A 26,211-nucleotide genomic window follows, 5' to 3' on the forward strand; every position below is an offset into this window, starting at 1 on the left:
CTGTAATTATACATCTAGTGCAAATTTGATTTATTTATTTACTTCATTATATTAATAACCTTGAAGATTGATATGATCAAAGATGCTAATAGATTAATCTGTAGCTGTATGTTTGATAGCTATGATAACATTGATATGGCTTTACAGCATGCCTTTCCTCATTTCACAGCACGCCATCAAACAGTCTAGCCAAGAACCAATTAACAGATTTGTAAAGTAGCTAATTCCTAAGTGCAACAAGCCAGGTAAGTACATGTTTGGCTGATTAAGGTTAATTGAGATTAATTAAATTGTTAAATTTTAGATTTTTTCACTGGTATGATTAGTTTGGCTTTTTTCGGTTGTAATCTGTTGTCCAGGTTAAAACTTTTTTTCAGAAAATTGTTCTCTGCATCAGAATATGCTAACTCGGAGCTTTTTACTCTTTGGTCAATAGGTCTGTAAGTCTAGCTGCTCAGTGTTGGCAATACTTAGTCTTAATTGGCATAAATTTATTTACAACTATAGGGATTGAGTAAAATACTTTGTCTTGCAGAAAGAAGGTATACAAAAGTGCATATTAGTTCTGTACATACTGAGATATTTTACACCCGATGTTCTAAAGTGAATATGGCCTGACACTGAAGGGTGTATAGGATACTGCAGGTGTAAAAACTATGTCTATGAATATGAATGTATTCGTCAAATTTATCACCAATATTAGTCCAGAAATGTCAATTGTACAGCGGGTCGAAAATTTCAGGAATGAAGCAACATCAAAAAGTAAAGTACTTTTTTGGCTCTATTTTGCTATTGTTACGAATTTTAGAAAATCAGTTGTTTTAATTAAAGTATTCAAGTGTTGGGGTCTTACCTTTGGTAGAACACTACAGGACATGAACATTATTTCAGGGTATGACATTAAAGGCTGTCCTATTGCCAGGAACAAGTTAAATTGATATTTGGACAAATAAAAGTTTATTTATACCTGTCCAAAAGACAACTAAACTGAATTTCCAACATGGATTATAAGTAGAGGACAACCAAACTTTTACTTTGGGCAAATGAAATTTTCTTCAACCTGCATGATATTACAAAGCTCTCAACTATTTAATGTCAGCCCCTGTGTTACATTTGGAATTGTATGGGATAATTTTGTTCATATTATATTAGGGTACCTTTTTAGTTTGCTTGATATATTCATTTCTTCTTTATAATAGGTATGATGTATTCCCATTAGAGCAAAACTAGTGACATTAAGTCAATGTAAAATATTTTGAAAAATAAAATAATTTTTCTACATACCTACCTTATTGTTTACTTGCTGGTAGCAGGAAGCAAGACTATTATATTTTTTTGCCTTATGTGAAGTACAGAGGATCTGTATTCAAGATGTTTCTGAGAAGATATGATACATTATGGAAATTAGAGATGTCATTACATTCTTCTCTAAGAATCAGGCAAAATAATGTTTAAGATGTTCACATTAAGAAAAGAAACACAGAGATTTTATTGCATTATATAGATCTTTTTACCTCATAGTTACCCCCAAAAATAACAATAAAAGTGTATGTAAAGTTTGTCTTTTCATTTCATTCATCAAGTTTAGTTGAAATGCACTTTGAGAGAGTAATCAAGGGAACCAAGGTTATAGCGGTAATCAAAAGAATGTAATCCAGGGACAGAGACCAGACATGGGAAACAGACATACACAACAAAGAACATATAGTAACTAAAATAATACATACAAAGTAAGAAAAGCGAATGAGCAACTTGGACTCCACTAAAAACTGGGAGCATGGACCAGGTGTACTAGTAGGGTAGGCAAATTGGAGAAAAAATCTCCCGTACTTTTTCCCTGTATAAGCAATAAAAAATATCTACATCACAGATGCTTCAGGATTTATCTAAATAGCTTTTCGGTTGTTTTCTGATGTATTGTATATATTTGAGGCAAAAAAGACAAAATCAAGAAAAATAATGTGCTGCCCATTGCATGATTCTTACACAGAATGGTACTTAAATAGATCTGCAATAACTAGACCAACATGTATTTATACTGGTTCATTGTTGAGGACAATTTTACTAAAAGTGTGATAAATTTCATAAATTTACAATAATTTTCTGCCTCAAAGCATTTAATATTAAATATTATGTAATTGAAACGGATGCATCAATATTTAGGCTTGGCTAGATTTACATAAAATTTATGCTCTTGGAAAAATTTTATGCTTAATTAATGGAAAATATTATTTAATGCAGGTATTGTGATTTGCTGTATTTCAATATTTATACAAAATGGATTATGAATTTCCGTCTTTAAATTGATTTGCCTAAATTATATTTTCACTTGTTATATTCTACCTCTGAAAAGAGTTTTATGTACAAATTTATGAGCTGCACATTACACACAAGTGAAGATGTAATTCTATATCATGTAAAAGTATATTGATGGGGTGTTAAAACGTTCTGTTGAGAAGGTACTTCAAAGGGTTTTATTACCTGTTGACAAGCTTGAACAGGTGAATTGTAATATTATCATATTTCCTCAGTGCAGCATAGTGTTATCTGGAGAGATGTAAGTGAGTCAATTTACTTTGTAATAATTTGTTAAGAGATGTTTCTACTTTTTACAGTTAAGAACAAGTCCCTTTGAAGAATTTTTATACTGGATAGAAAACAGGGGCGGATCCAGGATTTGAGATTAGGGGGGTGTTAATTTAATTAAATGCTGTGCAAGGCAAAAAATATTATGAGGTGAAACTTGTGGTGAAAAATTTTTTCCTTACCAATTTAGAGGGGGAGCATACATCTGGCATGCCAGTCCTTGGATCTGCGCCTGGAAAAGATCTTTATTTAAAAAAAAACTTAGTTGTATTGCTATTCAGTGGTCATGTTATTTTTTCAAGCAGAAATTTTATACATTTTATTTTCTTTTTTTGTAATGGCAAAATTAGGGTATATTCTTATTTTCTCAATTTCTAATTGGTAATACATGGATTATTGATGAAGCAAATTCGATAAATAGAAAACTTTTAGGAAGAAGGCTGGGCTGTGCCCAACTTAAACGTATATTTGTATGAAAATAATAATCAAGTGAAAAATTAAAATTGTTTGCAAAAACAAATTGTTATCATGATAAACTTGGATATAAATTTGGCCCCATTCGTGCCTAGCAGAATGCTTCCAACTTTTTTTTTACGAGAAATGCATGAAATATATCTTCCGTGTGGCATTGGACTTTGACCGCATAACCGCATCATTAATATAACAATAGGAAGGCCCCAGTATGAATTAAAATTTGAGCAGTTCATACCTGCAAACTATCACTACTTGTGGGTGGTTTTCACACATGTTGGCTCCAAAATTTAATTATTCAAAGAGCAATATTGACAACAATTTGGAATATTGGTCATTTAGAAGCCAGAAAACAACATTTTCATGAATTTGAAGGCCTTTAAAATGATTTTCTTGGTTGCTGAGGTCTATTTCATTTAAAAACCCCCATTGAAAAGTAGGCAGATATAAGAAGGATATTCATAAAAATGTAATCAGAGGGAACAAAAAGTTCCACAAGGTAAACTAAAAATATTACCAGCATCCTTTGAAAAGTTCCTTTCTGTGTCTTGTTGAAAGAGTGATACATAAATTGTCAGCAGTCTGAGTTCATTTTGATGCATTTTTTGGATCTTTCAGTACATCTTGGATATAAACAAACATGCTTTCAGACATATTTGTAAACTTTGCATTAGGTGGTGATTGATAGAGAAAATTAATTGATTGAACTGTATATTTCAGTGAAAAGGGGAGATAAATCTGGACAGAAACTCCTGATATTAAAATGAAACAATTTCTTGTGATCATGCTAGCTTCATTCTGAGTTGTCTTCTAAGGAAAATTGTAGACAGTCTTTTTTTAAGGATTGAACCTTAAGAAAACATTTAATACCCTGCAAACAATGTTTGGGGGGTATATATAGGTTTCACCCAGGTCTGTCCATCTGTCTGTCTGTCTAAACTAGTTTCTATGCAACTTGCAGCATTGTTATGAAACTTTGCAGGATGTAAAATAACCACCTGGAGATGTGCATGTAACTGTCATGAATTTATGATTTAGACTAAAGTTGAAGAAAAAATAGCTGTTGGACTTAAGCATTTTCCAGAAAAACTTGGGTTGAGTGTTTTAGAAATGGCAGCAAAATGTGTGTCAAAAGTGCTTGGTTTAACCACCATAAAAATGCTGTCCAATATGAATTGTATGCCCACAATGAGTTCAATAGGTGGTGGGCATTAGTCCCGCTTGGTGCAATGTCTAATTTTTATTAGAGATAAAGAGATAATATCTTTTAATTCCATTTGAAACAGAGTAATTCCCCTTTAACATCCACAGTCTCTAGGCAAAAAATGGAATGACTTAAACAAATTTGAATGAATAGAAAGTATCAACCTCTTTAAGAATCAAGCAGTGGGTGAAACATGGTATGAAAAAACCCAATACTTAGAAAATTTTGTGTGATTATTTGCACCATCAGAATCAAGGAAAAAAGACAAGATTTTCCATATTATATTAGTTAACTGAGTTATAATTTCATTGAAATGCAGTGAAAATGAAAATTTCAAAGGCAGATATTGACTCTGTCAAAATCCTCCCATTGAAAAACTTCTGAGCAAATCCAGTGATGCAGAGATCAAATAATGGCCTTTTCAAATAGAGAAAGCTTCTTTGAGTGAAATTATATTGTCGGATTGGTGGGTTTTTGACATGCATGTTTCTAATTTTTTTCCCATTTTACCTGATCCTTACAAAGACTTACACTTCAAAATTGTTAGATACAAAATATGTAGAAAGATCATTTGAAGCCATTTTGACTGATACAAGTACAATGTTTAAATACAATATCAGCTACATTTTACAGGATTATTTGATTAATATAGAATCCTATATGTTGTAAAATTATATTTTTATATTTCATGCAAACATAGTTTGGGGGTGGTATGTAGGTTTCACTCTATCTGTCTGTCTGTCTGTCCGCCAGTTCATCCATCTGTCTGTCTGAACTCTTTTTGAAGCAGCTTACAGTATTGTTATGAAGCTATGTGGGATGTAATATATCCACTTAGAGATATGCGTACTTGTCATGGACAAAAACTGTAGAAATGATGGCTGCTGAACTTAGGCCTTTTGCACCAAAATTTGTTTCCGCTTTTGTATTGTGGCAAGTGAAATCAAGCCCAGGGATAGTTCTATTTGAAACTTTTACGTATAAATCTGGTTTCTGGGATGATACAAAGTTATAAAAAGAAGCTTGGAGGGGATTGGATGTGTATGATCCAGAACTTTATCAATTCCATGCTTTCATTTGCTCATTTTATACCAGATAATGCACAATTTTTGTAATTTACTTGTCTAAGGCCGGGCCATGATACCTTTTCCCATTTTCCACATTTTACCTGAGTTCAATAAATTTTGTAGTTGAATTTTAAGTAGCACTCCAGCTAAGGATCATGCAAAATTTGATTCATGGGTAAAAAGCCTACATATTTTTATTTTTTATATTTTGTTTGAAATGTCATAGTAAACAGAAATAAACATGTGGTTTTTCATATAACCCGTGCTCTTAGGAGATAAAAATTATATAGAATGCATGGTAGATTTCAAAGTTAAGGGAGATAGCTCTGTAAGTAGAGCTCAAATACAATAGAATCTACTGTATTTTCAATGTCGATTATCTCCTTAGAGCAGGCAGATTTGAATGAATAATTACACATTTCATAGTGAAGACCCATAAAACAACTTAATTACAAAAATAAGTAGCCTTTTTGGGGTATATCAAATTTTTGAGATTTTGCATGATTCTTACAAAGACAGCTACTTAATACTTAAGTTAACATTTAAATTTTTTTTGTGTGGAAAGTAAACAATTTCTGAAATTTTAGAGCATTTCTGTATACATGATAAATGTTACCTTCAACCCTATAATGTTAACCTGTAATTAATTGTGTATTGGTTCCCACCTGTCAGGAATATCAATTATTATGAAATATAATGAGTAAAAACCATAACTTGGTGATGAATAATTCGTTCACATTAATAGGAATACTACTGTGGTGTAATAAATATATTTGTATGTAAGGTTATTTTAGCTCCTTGATCCCTGTAATGAATGGTCAGAAAGAACTATGGTCATATGGTATGTTTTCCCGTAACTTTGAATTAGAATCAAAGGGCTATTTTCAGTTTACATTAAATTTTGCCATGAAAGTAAAGACATATCAGTATTGATAATGTATAATATTAAGTATATTGTGTGGTAAATTGGAAATATTTTGAAGAAAACTTTATTCTGAATTTTTTGGGGGGATAAAATGATGCCTAGAAAGACACCTCATGATTTTCATGTTAGGGTCAAAGGTCAAGGTCATCATTACTTAAATTGAATCATTTTTTGTAAAGTCTTTCAGCCTTGTTGTTCAAGCTATCTAAAATAGTTTTTTTTTCTTTCAAATTACCTCTACTTATAGAAACTTAGCTTGAAGTCTTTGATAAAGGTTTAGGTCATTGTTATTGGCTTACTGTGTTGTATTGATGCCTCCATTTTCCTTAGTTATTTAGTTATTAGACTCCCACAAACTTTCTCCTTTTCACTTGTAACACTGGTTTATTTGTCAATGATAGAAAACTGTTTTGATAATGTCTTTAGAAGATATAAAGATTACCTATCCCAGCGGTGACTTCCATAGGTTTGTATAAAATTACATTATATTTGAAAGTGAGACGTATTTTGCTTGACAAAGCGTTTTTCGTTACTATTCAAACTTGACTTGATATCAACACTGATAAAAAGACAAAATTAACATTTGATGTGCGATGGAAAGTGACTTTGAATACATGAAATAAAATGCATGATTTAATTTATGAAGGGGAGGAGATTAAATTCAAGTTGCTTCATAAAATGCATGAATGCATTGTAGTTGAGCCAAAACTTTCTTTAAAGTAGATCTACTGTATTGTTCCTACTGTGTAGAGATTTGCCAATTTCCTATCTGTCAGAATCAAGCATACGTTTTAGGTAAGGTAGTCTCTATAGAACATATTAAGACTATTATAAACGAGATGGGTCTGTGAGCAGGAGTCTGGGCTTATATGAGAGAGAGAGAGAGAGAGAGAGAGAGAGAGAGAGAGAGAGAGAGAGTAAAAATAACCTGGATTAATTTAATTTTTTTATTTTGATGTATATACATGTACCATCATGATAATTGTAAAATATTAAACTGATTACTCTTTTCATTTGACATGTTATATGAAAATTTTGCAAGTGATGGACCAAAAATCACAGGGACAGACAAATTTGTTTTGATTCATGGGACTGTTAATTCTAGCTAGATTCATATCTAACTATTTTTCATTATTTTTTTTTTAATGTTGAAGTTATTGAGCACCATTGACAGATTTGGAATAAAATTGGTTATAACTGGTAACCAACTTCAGCTGTAGTTAACTACTTGGCTATGTCTTGTGTATTCATTAACAGAGTATAGGCCACTGACAATCTTCCTCTATCTCACTTGGTGTAGGTTAAAAATCAAGCAGATCCTATGAGATATGAGTGGCACATGGTAAATGTTATCCCACTCGATTTTTTGTTCCAATGTAATGTATTTACCATATGTATGTCAAAAAGTATAAAGTTTGTTTTGAGTCAACAATGGATGGCTTAGAAAAAGTTCCTTAACAAAGCAACCAAATTTTGCTCAAGTCAAAGAGTTATCTCCCTTTTTCAATGAATTTTTTTTTTTTCTATGTAATTTATTTATCTCTTATCATTGTATTTAACCCAAAACCAACATTCATCTTTGAGTAAGGATGTATTTGTGATATGAAATGGGTGAATTGTTTTTTTTTTTTAAACAAGATTTGTTATGTGCCACCCACTGCCTGGTTTTTTGCCTGGAAACCCTCTTAGTTGTTCTGGTTAAAGAAGAATCTGCTAATGATTATTGATATTACAGTTTGACTTAAAAACTTTAAACATAACGCACTACAAAACATGGTACGTGACATTTGATAGAATGGACAGCATATTTGTTTCCTAGCTATGTATTTTTCCTCATCAAATTTCATTCAATATTACATAATTCTGTTGTAAAAAGTAGAAAAAAAAACATGAGCATGCTAAAAAGCTGACTCTTAAAGCAGGAAATAACATTCATTTGCATCATGGTTTAAACTTTAAGTAAGGAATATTAATTTCTTATGGCCTTATAAAATGCCTGATTTCATTTTAATTGAAATCAGACATGTGAGACTTTAAAATGTATATTTTCTACAAGTCATAGTAAAATCAAGATGATGCATTGACTGTTGTTGAATGTAGATCAATATAAGGGATTTTACATTTGTACTGATTTACAGAATAGAATAGAATAATTCATTAAAACCAATCATTGACCATTTCTATCATATACAACATGCATATATAAATGCAAATAATTAACATATATATACAATATAATTGCAGATGAAACAATAAGAAAAAAATAAAATTTCTCTGACATTATTACACAGGAGCTTTTTTTATTACAGGGATTTTTGGGATCATTTCTTCCTTTTGTTGATAAATATATAGAGTTTGCAAGTTAGTTTATTACCTCATTTTCATTTATCATTAACCAAATCAAGTTATATCTCATTGTGATAAAAAGGACAAAATTTGAACAATGTCAATAGTTGTCTAAAACGTTCAAGAATGTTAGTTGATAATTTTCGTACTCTTTACATTCAAGTAGAAAATGAATTTCATCTTTGATGTACATGAAGTAGGATGAGCATTGCAGGATGCTCAGGCCTTCAACCAGACCTATTTTTCCTATAAATCCCTTTCTTTTTGGCAATGCCCTATAACCCTTGTATTTTTGTTTAAATAAGCCCTTTTCTCTATATTATCCCTATATACATGTATTGAATTAATTAGTTGAAAATTTTAAAAAGTTTTGTTTTTCCTCCTGATTGAATACTAAAACCTTTTTTTCTACATCTATACATGACCTGTTAGTTAGTTCTACAAACTAAAGGCAATCATAGTTTTATTTTTTCTCAGAATCTGATTTCTTTTTATCATGCCATGTACAACAACATGGTACAAAGAAAGCTTTGGCAGTTAGCAGGACTATGATTTCTGAAGACTTCAAGATATTCCAAAGCTGCGTTGGTTTCCAAGTTGGTGTAGGACTGTCATTTACGAGACATAATTTAATGTGTATGCTTGATATGAAGTCATTTGGTAAGAGTTTTCATTACAATGAGATGAATGTGATAATAGGTATGTGCTTCTGGAGTACAAATTTAGTGCAAAATTAAGAAAAATCACCTTATATTATACCTAAACTTCGTCAGATTTGCCCTGTCATGCCCTTTTTTCAAGAAAATTAGCCCTAATTAAAGCCTTATTTTTTAACCAAAACCCACTTGAAGGCCTGGATTCTTTGAAAGGGAGATAATATAACTTAAGGTTTGACATGTTGCAAGCAGGAGAAATCACTAAATAAGCTCACTCATCCATGGTCAATGCTTGGGTTAGAACCCAGCCTCCTTTTGTTGGAATTTTTAAAAAAAATTATGAAAGATTTTTTGTTAAAATGAGTAAGTATTAACCTAGAAATCTCCTTTTATCAAAAACCCCATTTTCCAAAATATCTGTATCCACACTTACTTATTGTTCTACAAAGTGGACTTTTTGTTCTACACCTATGGAGGACTCTATTTCTAAAACCTCCAGAAACAAATCCCTCAGCTTGTCAGACACCTAGTCATTTTAACAGTTAGTAAATCAATTTGAACAGAAGTCCCTTATCAAAGTTTACTCAAAAGTATTTTAATGTATTTGTATTATTGATATTAAGGTGAAATGTTTAAATAACATGTATTAAGGTTTGTCACATTGTGACATGGAGAAGGGTCATGTGTCTGGAATATAATAACAGCAGGTACATGTATCTGTTTATGTTGTAAAAACATTTAGAATACTGTGGCCCAATTTTTTAAAAAATTTTCTGATCATCATTGTAATGTGAATGATAATTATGGAGGAGTGACTATGATCATGTGTGGTATTTGAAGGATTATATCAGCATTCTAAAGGTACTGTCAGATTATCCATATCACCTTATGTTGCACCTGTTCAAATCTGCTGCTGAAATGGAGGAGGGGTTCAGTAGATCAAAATATTGTTTAAAAGGGGCATCAAGAAATAGGGGTTCCAGGTTACTATAGGTCTTTTTATTAAAATGTAATTAAGACATTTTCCTACTTCAGTATTCCAATGCAAGTTTTTAATGAACATGATTTATATATTCTTTTATTGTTATCTTAATTATTTGGTCATAAAATCCTACTAAAATAGAAATTTTAGTCATAATCAATAGTTCAAAATCATTGTGCACCGATAAATTCTGTTTAAACAGGGGAATTTGGTCCAATTTAAAAAAATATGATGAAGACCTTTTAGATATATTTAAAAGGATTGACAAGCTTTATTTAAAAAGATATATGTACACATTAACATGTTTATATTAGTCTGTGTAAGAAATAAGCAGTGGGTGAAACATGTCCATGGTATAAAATAAACACCATTTTGAAAGTTTAATTTCACAATTTACACCATCAGAATCAAGGAAAAAAGACAAGATTTTCCATGATATCACTTTGGTGAAATTAGTTGTAATTTTATTGACATGCACTGAAAATGAACATTTTATGGGTAGATAGCTCTGTCAAAAACCTCATTTTTCTAACATTCTGTTGACAAATTTCTGAACAAATTTAGTGATGTAGAAACCAAATAATGGTATTTTCAAATAGGGAGAACATCCTTGAGTGAAATTAAATTGTCAGATTGATGGGTGTTTGACATGCATGTTTCTGATTTTCCCATTTTGCCTGATTCTTACAAAAAAATTACTCTTAAGAATATTTTGAAAGGATGAACAAGCTGTATATAAAAATATATGTATAGTGTCACTTTAATTGGGTAGAATAGCTCGAAGGCAAGTTGAATCTTCCTAATGACTGGTCCCCCTTCTACCAACCAGTAACAATGCGGTAAATACTTGCACTCATTAGGGAGAATTTTATTTACAAAGATTTGATGCTGTTTATAAACTAAGTATTTTTGTAAGATTTATCTCACAAATTGTAGTATATAAGATTGTTGATATGTACTTGAAGCATACATCTATGAAGTGTTATTTAGAAGATTTTAGGTGCAATTAAGGATTTATTTTCATTATTTTACCTCAACACATGCAATATTCTTCCTCTTTGTGGTAATCTAGTATACTGCAGGCAGTATGTGTAAAATACCATAATGTACCTGCACATGTACATGCAGTAGTAGATTCAAACTCATCTAAATTTAATGCAGTTTCATGAAGTCATTGTTCTTTAAATAGAACTATTCAATATTTTTGGAAAAAATTAAGTTACAAATATAGATTTAGGTTAATCATAGTTTATTTCAATATCCCATACATGTATAAGAAGTTCTTATGATTATTGCAAAAATATGAATTTGATATATAAACTGACTACATGTATTCTTTGTAAAAAAACTCCTTGGAAAAATAAGGGTTTGCCCTCAGATTGACTTTAGGTATAATATTATTGATTACATGTGTATGTGCTTAAAAAAAAGGCAGATAACACCAAATGATATTCTATTGAAATGCTTTAAGTGCTTTTCTGTCTAAGAATCAGGCAAAATGTGTATAAGATGTGGCACATGATGAAAAAAATGCAGAGATTTTATTGCATTAACTAAGTATACCTTATAACCACCAGAAATTACTATCAAAGTGATTGTAAAGTTTGCCTTTTTAAGATAATGATATGTCAGATTTAGCTGAAATTCATTATGGAATAATGTTGGAAAAATTTTCCCGCACATTTTCCCTATGTAAGCAGTAAAAAAATATCTAAGTCATGGATGCTTCAGGATAAATTTAAATAGCTTTTCAGTTGTTTTCAAGATGTATTTGAATATTTGAGGCAAGAATTGTCAAATTGAGAAACATGACGTGCCACTCATTGCCTGATTCTTACACAGAATGGTACTTAAAACATGCTAATGTCACTCCCTTTAATTCTTTTTTTAATTTCCAAACAGTAAATATTTGCTAGTTGAAGTGCTCCCTATAGACACTAATGTTTATAAATGTGTATTTTAAGTATGATAAAACTCATGTAAACTTCACTTAATGGACTTGCTTCTAAGCTAGCCTAGTATACTACAGCAAAACCTGTCCAAACTGAACCCTGAATAAACAAATAACCTGTCTAAATTGAACCCTGAATAAATAAATAACCTGTCTAAAGCAAACATGATTTTAGGTCCTTTCATATCAATTTCAATTCATTTTGAACCTGTGTAAACCAGAAACCTGCACAAACTGAATACATTATTCAATCCCAAAGAGATTCAGATTATACAAGTTTCACAATACTTTGTGATTGATGGTTTAATGATGTCCTCATCTTATTGTGAAATATATCTAAAATCCTGCTTAGTTTAGTGCTTTAGATATTCTTTGTTTTAGTGATTTAAAAGCACTTGAAAAATATCATTTGTGTCTAAAGAACTGCTTAAAAATACTGCAAGGATCTTATTAAACTGTTCACATTTAAAATATAGATTTATTTGTATTTATGTCTACTCAGTCTACTTAGTCTGTCTTGTTGTCTGTCTATTAGACTGTGTGTCTGTCTGTTTGCATATATTACTTTCAAAGTGGATTTTTTGGTTTTTTTTAGGTCTTTGGATAGACCATTTAATTCATAATGATGTATTGTTATGCACCATATTCTTCATGTACCTGTATTTTATGGTTGAAAGTTTAGATTGGTTCTTTAGTTACATTTTGATAATTGTTGACTAAAATCTTGTTTCATAGACACAGGCACATATTGTTCACATGAACTTCACATGAAATCTATGTTATTTTCACATGAAATTCATTTGAAAATTTCACACAAAATTCATGTTAAGCTCAATTCACATAAAGGGTGAAAATCACGTGAAATTCATTTGAAAAATTCACACAAAATTCATGTTAAGCCTCAATTCACATGAAGTGTGAAAATCACATGAAATTCATTTGAAAAATTCACACAGAATTTATGTTAAGCCTCAATTCACATATAGGGTGAAAATCACATGAAATTCATGTAAAAATCGTGTGAAATAATTGTGCCTGTGTATTTACACTTCCACAGTATATATCACTTGATATTAGTTAAAGTGTTTGCCAATATCAATGACCACAGAGGCCATTAAAATGATGGTCAGTTTTAGATGTTTACAAATGTTGTTTACTGATTGTAAACATTTCATAAACAAATTTATGGCTCTTGTTATGATGCTTAGTTTCATGGGTCAAAAGGTCAAATTTGGACTGGACTTTGGGAAGGTAAGGGTTCTACATGTACATGCTTAAATTTTAAACAAAAATATGTGTGGTGCCCAGACTTATAGTTGTATAACAGTGGCAGTTTCAGAGATTTTGAAAGGGGGTTTAAGGGTATTTGGTATAGATTATATCAAATAAAGTTGTTATTGCAACAATATCCTTTTTTTTCAAGATATAAGGAGTTGAAAATTTGGCGGGAAAACAGACTCCTCTTGATTTTTCCTTGACTTTGCATTAGCACCTTTAAACCATCTTCAAACTATGAAAAAATATCAAGGCTTTAAAAATATTTTGTCACATGGATCTGAACAATGTATATAATAATATGAGGAAAAGAAAACATAATGTCAATGGACAAAAAATGTTACGGCATTTGGTTGTTTAAAACAATCCCGAAAATCTGAGAAAAATTCCAAAACAAGACCAGTGAACACTAATATTTGTTCATTTTTGCCAAAATCTACACAAAATTAACAATATTTAAAAAAAAAAAAAAAGGAGTTGAATCCCATATACCTTCCCCCAGGTTCTACAACTGCATGGCATGCATAACAGTGCAATAACTAGAATTTTAGGTTTAATGATGTAATTTGGTACATGTATTTGTTCTGTGTTCTTTTAAACCAAGAAAGGTGTTGATTGCTGTCAGATAATTTTTTTTTTAAATTTACATCAAATCTTTCCATTGGTTTGAGCCAAGAGAAAAGGATTATTAGCTTTTAATAAATGTTTATTTCTCAATTTTGAAATGATTTTATCTTTGGTAAATAAACACATTATTAAGTTTGAGCCATAAAATATAGGTTATCAATATTCCAAGCTTTCACTGAAATTTATCTAAGAAGGAATAGCAGGTTTCTTACTGATATTTGTTTCATTTTTAAAAGTTTCAAATTTTCCACAAGAAAAGGGAGATAAATAGTGATAAAAAGAAGATTCTGTGAGTGCCAATAATTTTAATGTTTTAAGTGAAGTGGTATTCACTTAAAATTTAGGTCATTAGAAGCTGTACTTTTAGAATAACAGTACTTTCTTTGTGTTCAAAGTTCGGTAATGTTTTCTCCTTTTCATGAAAAAAATCGGTGCATAAAGGTACAGGGAAGGATCCAGACACTATGGAAAGGAGGGATTTCAGGCAGGGTTTCTCAGAAAAAGAGAGGCATTGCTAAGACATGCCAACCCCATGGGTCTACTACTAAAGTAATATTCCCTAGGTATCCTATCTGAAACTTTAGTTATTTGTGAAAAAGCCCTGAAACACGACACTTCCTGTTAACGGAGATGCATTCATCTAAATCTAGCATTGCCTGAAGTTTAGATCGAACCTGTATATGATGTTTCATCTGAACCTAGCATTGCCTGAAGTTTAGATCGAACCTGTATATGATGTTCCATCTAAATTTAGCATTGCCTGAATGTTCGATTGAACCTGTATATGATGTTCTATGATTTCAAATTCAGTTGATGAAAGTACTTTGTAAATATTCTGAATATACACATATCATTTTTTCATTATCAAAATTAATCAAAATTTTAAAGTTGTACAATTTACTTTTTTAAAACCTCTATACGGCTTTCATAAAATGTACAGATCATATTCATGTTGACCTTTCCCTCTGTCAGTCTGTCTGTTAACACATTGTATGATTGACTGTGTGTAAAATATTTTTTTTGTTTCAATTACTATCTTATAAAGAAGTTTCCCAGTGGAGGGATACAGGAATGGAGAACTGGATGGTGTACTGACTGACCTGAAAGAGGGGGCACAGTCATCATCAGACTACAATTATTTTCTTTCATTTAAACCAATTTTTCAGAAAAATGGCAGGACATGCACAGGATCTGCATTGGTTATTGCTTCCTTCTGTTTTCTTATATTTTGTATCAATTTTGAAAAAAAAGTGGGGGGCAAATGTACGTATGAGCTCTAGCAATTCTGTTCATGATCTGCAAGTTGAACTTTTAGGCAATTGAAATAACTTGCCCCTGATATTGCAGTAGATCTGACCTTAAGTTGTTCTCTGTTGTTACCTTCACTAACCTGTAGATAATAAACAGGTTGTAATAACATGTGTTCTGTAATGAGATAATCAACAGACTGTGCCAAACATGTCTCTCTCATAGCATCTATATAACAGGCCCTTTAACATTACAAAGTTGTACTGAATAATATGTTGTTATGCTAAGCCTATAAGCTTGTTAAGAGCTTCTTTATTAACTTATATTAAGCCTACTTAAGGTTACAAGATATGCTTATTTATGGTATACATATTTGTCCTTGTGCTTTGTTTTACTTTTGTGTTGGATGCATGAAGATAGAGAAATGATGTAAATATTTTGTATTATAATCATAATTATATGAAATAATGAGTTACTCAGATTGTATCATTGAGATAGAAATGTGCCCAGAAAAAAAATCTATTTTTTGACAACTGTTTGTTTTTGTTTGTCTTACTTAGCACTACAATTTAACTGTTTGGTTTTGCTATATGACTGGGGCAGATCCAGATAATTTGAAAAGGGAGGGTGCCATTTAGGAAAATGGGGAAGTGATAGAAACTTATTTACCATTTTTTGTCAATTCTACTCATAAAAATAACAAAATTTTCAATTAAATTGAGGAGTGCCAACCTTCTGCACCCCCCTTAGATCATTTACTGTATAGACACAACAATTTGGAGATGGGGTCATAAAGGCCATGCTTTTTTCCTAATTGAATACTGTATTCTGTTATGTTTCTGATTAATTTTACTATTTTAGGTGGGAGGAATTAGGGGGTAGTGTGGGGGTTAGACTTGTAAGTTACGACTTTATTCAAAAACTGAAAAAAGCTAATAGGCCATGAAATATACATACTTATTTAGACCACTTTGGAATTGGCTAACCATGAAATTTAATACCCTTGTATAAAAGGATTTTCTTTAGGCCATTTATATCATCAATGATATTTAAGCAGTGGACAATACTTCCTACTATAATTTGTTATTAATGGGGTACATTTATATTAATTTGTCACAGTGTCCATAAATGTTCTCTTCAATAACAATTGTAACCTTGTGAGCCAGAAAACAAATAATTAGCTCTGTCTTCTCTGAAGAATTTTTTTTCTGATAAATGAAGAGGATCAAGAGTTATGGCCCTTGTCTTGTTGAGATAATGGTTTCTGTCAACTTTGAGATGTCAGTATGTTTGTTTTGACTTGGATGAAGGTAATGGATTGGATAAAAGTAAGGTAATAATATCTAGAAAAACAAGAGTAATGGCCCTTGACTTCCTAAAGATGTCAATATGTATGGATAAGACATTTAAAACAAGTGGAACTAAAAATGATAAACAATGTTAGAGCAGAATAAGTTTTAGAGTCATCATAAGACTTCTCATTGTAGCTGGAAGATTGCAGTGGCTGATCCAAAAGGGGGTGCAGGGGGTTTCCACCCTTCCTTTTTATTGGAAAAATTATTTACATGTGTATAATTGACAAAAATTGGCAAATAATGTCCTAGCACCTCCTCTTTCTGAGGAACTCTGGGGCACTCTTCCTAGTTAAAGCGTCTTGATCCATCCCAGCATTGTTTTGGAGTTCTCTTTAGTGGAGTCCGAGTTGCTCATTTACTTTTGTTACTTTGTACGTATGATTTTAGTTACTTTATGTTCTTTGTTGTGTATGTCTGTTTTCCATGTCTGGTCTTTGTCCCTGGATTACATTGTTTTGATTACCGCTATAACCTTGGTTCCCTTGAGTTAATGCCGTTGTCAATTTTTAATTATTTTTTTACAGCTTGTATAAATGAAAAACACTGGAAATAGATGTTTTCTAGATAGGGTACAGTTAAGACAAAGTGCTTCTCATGAGTTGTTATATGTTGTTAAATCAAGAGTTGTTGCCCTTGACAAAAATCCCACCTCCTAAAATATTGAAAAGTCATCAAGGTAGTATGATTATAGAGATTTTGTACACAACAAGAGTTATGACTCTTGAATTGTCATATATAAATTAGTATAACCCTTACCCAGCACATTGACACTGAATTATTGCCTTCCCCTCTTATAAATAATAACAGGCTCCAACTTCCAGATTACATCTAAAGAAAAGCATAAAATGCCATGATGAACATAATAAAACTGACCATGTGTTTAAATTATGTCTATAATGTGTTGATAAGTATATCTTGATCTTGGTGATGTCTTGTTTTGTTTCTGTGTCTGGGTAAGTACTGATCTCTTGTCTTTTTGAAAATTTTAAGTACCTGGTATGTGTTGTATACTCCTAGGACAATTCATTTTTTTTGCATGTCCATACAAATTTTTCTTGACATTGCTCAGATCTTAAAGCTTCTACAGGACAGAATATCTTTTGATTTGGTATTAGTACATCTTTCAGACACCATGCAGCTACCTGTATTGAAGAACTAGACTAATTATACCTATGCAATAAAAACCTGTGCAAAACTAAGTGCCTGCAATTGCCAAAGCATTATTTAACTCTATTCCTATTTATGTACAGAACATTGTCAGGGTCAGATACTCCATTTTAATGAAGAACCTTTAGGTATAACCTGCTTATAAATATATACATAGCACATTGTAATATGTTTCTGACCAAGATCATCATCAATAAGAGAGAATTAATATCAGTCAGCTGAAATTGAAGATTGAAAAAAACTTTTTTTTGGTTGATCACAAGTGTTATCAACTGCCCTACCATTTTTTGGTGTTTTAGAAGCTTAATTTCAAATGACCTTGGTATTTGATTTGTAAATTTTAAAGTTCTGTGTTAGATGTCAGATTCTCTGTCTGTATGTTTTGATTCAAGATATGAATCTAGAGAAGCCACAGGTTTCTTGATAAAACAATCAAAACTGACCACCTGTTTATACTCGGTTTGTAAAGCTCTGATTAAATATCATCTTTGGTGATCCACTCAGATTGCAGAAGGAGATTATTTCCAAATTTAGGTTTCCTGTTCTTATACAAATTTTTAAAATTTTAACTTCAAAATGCAAGCCTTTAAGTAAGCTTGTTTTGTATTATGAATTTTACTATAGAAAAAAGAATCGAATTAAATAGTAAAACAATAAGTGTGATTGTTGACTATTATTTAGATGATTATATACATGTATATAGAAGTGTCTGAAAAATTCCCAACAATGTTAGAACTGTCAAATTTGCGAAGCAGATTTTTTGTCATTCCCTCCGCGGGACTCGAACTCGTACCGCTGTGACATCTATGGCAACACCACCTGCACTAAATCCAGCGCCCTAGACCACTCGCCCAGCTAGGCTATATAAAAATATAGCTTTCGCTGGCCGGGTAATTCCTCCTCGTAGGATTAATCTAGGGCTGTAACTTAGTACACGATGTATGGTAGTACAGGTCAGTTCATTTAGATCTTAATATGTAGGATAGAGGATCAAATTAATGATGCATGTCACAACAAGTCAATATTATACAACGTCTCAGAATGTGACGACTCTATTCGCTACACTGCTCCATCGGATCAAATTGATACAGGAAAGATAATGTAAACTTATAGAAGGGTCTGAAAAATTCCCAACGATGATAAAAAGATAAATTATAAAATTATGACAATCTTCCTAGATTAAATATTTGTGTACAAATTATTTTTACATAGCTGCTGAGTACAGACTTACCACAAGAAGCATACAAAAAAAAAAAACAGTGGCTAAAACTTCCAGTTTTATGGTATGTCATTTTTATTCACAATATTTTGAAAAATATCGACATTGTGGTAAGCTGTTTATTCTTTTGTAAGGTCATCGTGGAAAATATTACTGATTTTCTCTCTGACCAAATGTGCTGTAGATTACCTGTGAGTTTCTGTATCTAAGAAACAGATTCATACACTTGTCCCTGATGAATCTTTTGTATTTCTTCAACTATTCATAGTATTCAGTGTTTTTTTTTCTGTTAAAGATGTCTTTCAGAAACAACATGGGATGTAAATGCATGTTTATATTTTGAAGCCAGATTAAGATGTAACAAAACCTTTGGGACCCTTGGTGCCTTTGCAATCGCCCTCTGAAAATGAACATTTTTTAGGACTGTTTTAATTTTTTTAAACTGACCATTAATATTATTCAGAAAGACATTTATTAATTATATTGAACGCTAATATTTTTGCCTCCTTCTATCAATCCCAGGATCCACCATATAAGTGCCAACCTTGTTTTGACTCCAATGTGATATGTTAATTTCAGCAATATATTAATGACCAGCTGTTATGTCAATTAATCCAGCTGACCATGGTAATTTGTATAAGAATGCATCAGTTACTTAGATTATAAGCTTGTTCTTCTAGTTTGTTCTCGCAATTTGAAGTTTAAGGATAATCTATAATTTTGTCAGGTAAGATTAACGGAAAAAAGGGGTAGGATGGACATGTTAAAAGATAGGGTAAACTCAGCATGACCATAATTATGACAAAATCTAAGTAGTGTAGATTTTTAGTATTTTTATGCTTTTCAAAGTCATCAAATTTTCTTCTCTTATTGGGACAAGTATTCAGTCATGTGTTGTAAATTTTCAGTATTTTATGGTTCTATAGTAACCTGTCCTGTCTTTGTGAGACTTGTACATATAAGAGTAGTCAAGGATGTTAAAAAACCCTCTTAGTATAAATTTTCGTGTTGTATATATTTTATGATTTTCACGAAAGGTAATTATTTGCAAAAGTAAATACCTGCAAATATGCATTTAAAGCATTTAGCATACATGAATTTTTAAAATAACACATTATTGAATACTCTCAAAAAGTTTGGAAACCACTAATTGCAAAGGTGAGTACCCCTGTGTATAAGGACAATGGCAATATTTGAAAAAAAAAAAAAAAATTTCTTCAAGTTTACCATAAGCATCAGTAAGTTTCCTCGTCCCATAAATTTACTAACTGATGCCAATCTTCTATTCAAAGTTTTTACTTTATTTCTTTTTCAAAGTACTTGATATACTGGAATTATGGTGTAGTATTCAATTTCTAATTTTTTACTCTCAAGACAACTCTTAGTTCCTTTCCCATTCAACCCACATGCCAACTTATTAACTTCAGCCAACTCATTAAATCCAGCCAAATTGTTAACTCCAGCCAACTTGTAAACTCCAGCCAACTCGATAAACTCTAGCCAACTTGTAAACTTCAGCCAACTCATAAACACCATTTTTACTTTTACTTCCACAATCTTACACAGGTGCATAACCTGACTTTTTGAATGAGTTTGATTAATGATTTTATTATCAAAACAAGAAGACAACATGTGAATTGCATATACTAAATAAAAACAGATAAGATTGCAATATCTCTGATCAAACATGTTTTGTCAGGCAAAAAAATCGTTTAGTTTCAGCACGCAGAGATTATGCAATATTTTTTTTTTCAAGTTTACAATTGACTGTTTATAGAATAGCAGGTTAAAAACTCAGTTAAAACATATGAAAAGTTTTTACAAATAAAATTATGTTACTACCAAGAAGTACAACTAAAACACTGTTTTCTTTTCATCACCATCATGTCCTTATACTCGGAGGGATGACTCTCGGAGTGATGACTCTAAGCCAATTTAAGATGCTCTGAGAAATTCTGAGTTGATGTTATGCCCCTATTTCAACACTAACTGATTATGCAATAGTTTTGTTTGAACATGTTTACTGAGAAGCAGGGTAAAAACTCAATCAAGGAATTATGTCATGTTACTACTGATCTAGTTAGAAAGAAATGATTTTTTTCTTTCCATTGCTCTGTATAATCATAATGCTGTGAATATCTATAATGTAGTGCGAAATCAGTTGCAGTACAGGGGCTTGCTACCACTATCAAATATGCAGCCCTACTAGTATATAAACATTTAAAGGGTTGGAGCAAGCCCCTGTGGTCACAGTCCAGAAATTTAATCTAATTTTTGTCACTTCTAATTTTTATAATTTATTATTTTTTTTATTCATACATATACATGTATTTATAATTAAGCGTTTTTTTTTTTAAATTACAATTTCATAAAAGAACTTTGAATGACCCTAGGGAGGTTTCACAATTGCCATTTTGCCCCTAGCTTTCTAACTTCTTGTTAGTCTGTTTGTCTGTTTGTTGAATTAAAGAAACTTAGGATAGAGCATAAAACATTTCTTTACGAAAAGGCTTTTGGTAAAGAACTTTTGAGTTTTCATAGATGTGAAATTTCACTTTTTTCAAAACGTGTCATTGATTTTTAGTTTTCCTTTTTATTTTTGAACTTTTTGACAATTTGTTGTGATATTTTGAATTTAAATTTGGCAGACTTTTATCGTTGTATAAATGAGGAAAATCAGAACAAGATTACATAATCCTGCTAGAATTATCTCACTAAGCTTCAACTTACTCAAAAATATGATAATCATAATTGTAAATTATGTGACGGTTAGTATTATTTATTATTCATAAATTTGCATAAATTTGCATATTGATCCCTCATTTAACTGTAAATCCCTAGTGATAATTTCAGGGTTAATTACATAGATGATTATTTATACAAACAACTACATATATTTTGACAATGATGTGAAAAATCTTGTCTTAACAGAGATGTTACACATTTTTATATTAAACACCACCATTTAGATAGATAATCAGTACATTGTTGTGAAAGAATTGTAACACTCCATTTCTACACCATACTCATTTATTCCTAGACCTAAATGAAGGCTGAGGTTCCTTCTAAGTTAGGCTTCAAATCTCAGTACTGTTAGTTAAAAACAAGTACAGGGGAGGATCTGGACATTTTGTAAATGAGGTGTGCCAGCTGGGTTCCTCCAAAATAGAGGGAGAGGTGCTTCGACATTTTTTGCTATTTTTTGTCAATTTTACACATAAAAATGACAAATTTTCCAATAAAAAGGAGGGGTGCCAACCCCCTGCATTCTCCCACTGGATCTCCCACTGAAGTTGTTTCTTTAAAAACAATAGCAGATGCATTTTCTTGCCTTATCAGTCTATTGTTGCCAAATCAGCTTGCTGTTTTAGATTTTTTTTAGATGGTGCTATGTTGTGTATTTCAATAAATTGTTTATTTGGTTCAAGAAGTAAACTACTGTAAACCATGAAATTTTCACGCTGTCTTTTTTTCAAGGTTTCTGGGATCAGTCTACTTTCGCACAGTTTTGAATTGGCTTTCTTTCATCAAATTAAAGCATAATGGTCTTTGAAAAAAATATTCAGGACAGTTTGTTTTTGCATTACAGATATTTCCATGAAAATAATAAAAATAAGACTACAGTGAAATTTCACAGTTTACAGTATTTACAATGATAATATTTTTTTCAACTGTTCTTTAACTGTGCCAAAGTAGATTGATCCCAGAAACTTTATTCCTAACGAAGATGCTGCCAATGGAGCATTGAAATCCATAGTTCCCATGACTGTTGTCTAATGAAATGTGAGGTTTAGAGCTCCATAGGTTGTGTTGCCATAGTTAAGCCTCATTGTGTGTCACGTGATGTCAAGCTGCAACTCAGTAGGGACTGCTTCTGAAAAATATGAAATTTACCTATGCACAGGAGCTTGAAACCTAATTAAAAAAGGCTGTACAACACCTCTGAAATACTTTTCTCCTATTGTCATCCTATTTGGTCATTTGCAAAATTCCGATATTTTTTTTATCTGGTGATATCATGAATAGTCCTGCTTAAAACTTTTAAAACTTCAGTAATGAAGTGCTTTTAATTTTGGCTTCCGATCACAAAACTGTAAGTTCAGATAGAATTGAAATTGCTTTATGATTTTGATCTTTTTGTTCTTCCTAAGCAAACTTTTTTTTTAATTAAAATTGCAACATTTAGCAAATCCTGCATAGAAACTGCTTATAGGGCGTCCAAGCAAAAACCAGGCAGTGGGTGGCACATAACAAATTTTGTTTTTAAAAAAAATTCGTCGATTTCATGTCACAAAAGCATCTTTTCCCAAAGTTGAATGTTGGTTTTTGATTCACTGCAACGATTCAAGGGAAATAAATTACATAGAAGGCATTAAAATTCATTGAAGAAGGGAGATAACTCTTTCTTTTTATGCAAAATTTGGTTGCTTTCTTACCGAACTTAAAAATCATTTTCTGAGCCATCCATTGTCAATTGAAAAAAAATGTTTGTACTGTTTGACATACACATGATAGAGACATTACAATAGAACAAAAAAATTCTGTGAGATAAAATTTTCCATGTGCCAACCATATAGAAATTGCCTGATTTATAAATGAACAGTATTTTTAAAATCTTTAATAATTAATGCACATTGAATTTTTATCCTTTCTTTTTCTTTTGTGTTCATTTGCTAAAATTTTGCAATTCACAACAATTAAGTAAATTTAAAGCACTTATATGGACTTAGATAAATATTATAAGTAAGGACCTTTCAGAGTATTTTAAATGAACTCTGTTCCCACCTTACAGTTCAAACACCTCTAAAGAATTATTATGGTAACTATATACTATATACTAATAGATAAATGTACAATTGTTCACACATCATAGTGTCAAAATTTGGCACTTTACATTCAACGTACAGGTTCCTTTTATTCAAATTCTGTTATTTTTGCCTTTTACCCTAATTCATGAAATGTATAGCCATTTAAAGTATGAAAAAAGGTGTAAGGTTTCTAAAATGTTTTATTGGGTGTGACTATTAAATATCTTTTAAATCTTGTTATAAAGAGATGAATTGTGGATTGTAATCATGTAAGTTTCATGCATAGTGGTATTGTATTCTCTTTGCATGATTTCAAGGCTGAAGTTTTGAAGACTATGGCTCATATAGTTTCAATTTCAAACACACCCCAGGTAATCCTAAACTTAAAGTTTCAAAAAGGGAGTGGATGTCAGCATTTAATTAACATTGTCTCTTTCCTTTTGCTAGTTTGCATGACCCTAAACACATAACTTAAAGCTAACAATGATATATAAGGGATGTGGTCTGGTGAAGAGGTACATGTAGGAGACTTTGGTGGAGGGGCACATGTAGGCAACTTTTATGGAGGGTACATATAGAAATGGCTTTGAAATCTGTTGGATAATCTGTACATTGTTGTGAAGAGATTGTAATACTCTATTTATTTACCAGACCTAAAGAAAAGCTGAGATTTCTTCTAAGTTTTGTTTCAAATCAAAGTACTATTAGTTAAAAACAAGTTCAGGTGAGGTACATGTAGGAGAGATATTGTCATGTTGTGGAAAGGTACATGTAGGGGAGTTATTGTAATCTTGTTGAGATCTGGGGACACTTCGCTTCTATGCGATAACTTTAGTTGTGATTGTCTAATTCTTCTGAATTTTTTATATGATTTTTCTTACCACTAAAGGAAGATCAGGTTTTTAGTTTGGACTTAAGTTGCCCCTGCCATTTAAGAAAAAGGGGCCAAAAAGGATAAAAATAGGTGCTTTATTATGTATCAGCAGATTTTATGTGTTTTCAAATTATAGCAGGTGAAAGTTGGAGAAGTCCCAAAAAATTCAACTTATATTATTTCTGGTCCAATTTCAAAATTTTATTATTATTGGATTCCTCATATAAATCCCTGCCTGTGTTTTTTAATTAGATTTCAGATATCACTTATTGTTTTTGAATTATAAGGGGTCAAAGGGGCCACACCTGAAAAAAATCAACTTTTTTATTTTTGTTTTTTCATTGGATTCCTAATAAAAGTCCCCTTTTTTGGTCTGATTTTACATTTTCAATTTAATTTAAAATTTTGTGCAATTAATAGTGTCCAAAACATTTGAAGCATCCATGATAAATTGTAAGTCCTTAAGCTTAAGTGTGTCAAAAACTAATGTTGTGTCCACACTTGCCCCAACTGTTCAGGATTCGATCACTGTGGTCATGTCATACTGCCCTCAGCAGAGCTTTTTATTCTCTTCAATATTATTTATGTTATGTATATATAATTTCTAGAGATTTTGGATATTTCAGTTTGTTTTATTGATCATGAGTTTGATACAAATTTAGATAGTTTCTTTGTTTAGATGAACAGGTGGTAGCAGTTTCCACTGTTTAGAAGAACAGGTTGTAGCAGTTTCCACCGTTTAGATGAACAGGTTGTAGCAGTTTCTTTGTTTAGATGAACAGGTTGTGGCAGTTTCCACTGTTTAGATGAACAGGTTGTAGCAGTTTCTTTGTTTATATGAACAGGTTGTGGCAGTTTCCACTGTTCAGATGAACAGGTTGTAGCAGTTTCCACTGTTTAGATGAACAGGTTATAGCAGTTTCCACTGTTTCCAAAACCATTTTTGCCTTATGTTAAAACAATATTTGATGGTTGGATAATATTTCTTAACAAGAAAAAAATAATTTAATGACAAGTTAAATGGATAAACCCTTTAGGTTTATTTATTAACTTGATGTTGTTGATAAATATTTCAGCTAAAAACCATCAGAAATTTAATCTCCTTGTACTTAAGTATCAAAACTGATCACATGTGTGTCATATGTACAGAGAGATATCAATTTACCATGCATTTTCTAATACATAATCTGCATTTTCATTTACTTTTTTGTCAGACTACTAAATTATTTCTAGACAATATTCATGAAATGTTTGGTAATCAACACAGGGTTGGACAGGGTTATTTTCTGTTAATGACCATTTTATCGCAGTGTCTAGGTAATAATGGTATAGGTGGATGGTTATAATATTGGCCTGGTAATTTATTACGTGATCATATTAATTAGTCCAAGGTAATTAGACACAAAGAATTAAATACCACAACTGACGTAGTACACCACGGTATTCAGTT

At 31.4% G+C, this 26,211-nt stretch overlaps 1 protein-coding gene across 9 annotated transcripts in view; it reads left to right on the forward strand.

Annotated features, from left to right (window-relative positions):
- Positions 1 to 220: 220 nt before the first annotated feature.
- The window catches only part of LOC148598375 (solute carrier organic anion transporter family member 4A1-like), a 102,892-nt gene continuing 76,901 nt past the window's right edge, over positions 221 to 26,211 (forward strand). For 2 of the 9 annotated variants that reach the window (XM_088560156.1, XM_088560167.1), the window contains exon 1: positions 9,980 to 10,116. Coding sequence is in view for 1 of the 9 variants with exons in the window: in XM_088560153.1 (XP_088416279.1) it covers positions 26,054 to 26,078 (25 nt within the window). In the remaining 8 variants the exon portion in view is untranslated. The other 7 variants (XR_015918340.1, XM_088560153.1, XM_088560161.1 and 4 more) reach the window with 6 other exon arrangements.

This window comes from Perna viridis, chromosome 14 (assembly GCF_037379345.1).
Source record: "Perna viridis isolate PV_CMFRI_1.1 ecotype Kerala chromosome 14, ASM3737934v1, whole genome shotgun sequence".
NCBI classification, from domain to species: Eukaryota; Metazoa; Mollusca; class Bivalvia; order Mytilida; family Mytilidae; genus Perna; species Perna viridis.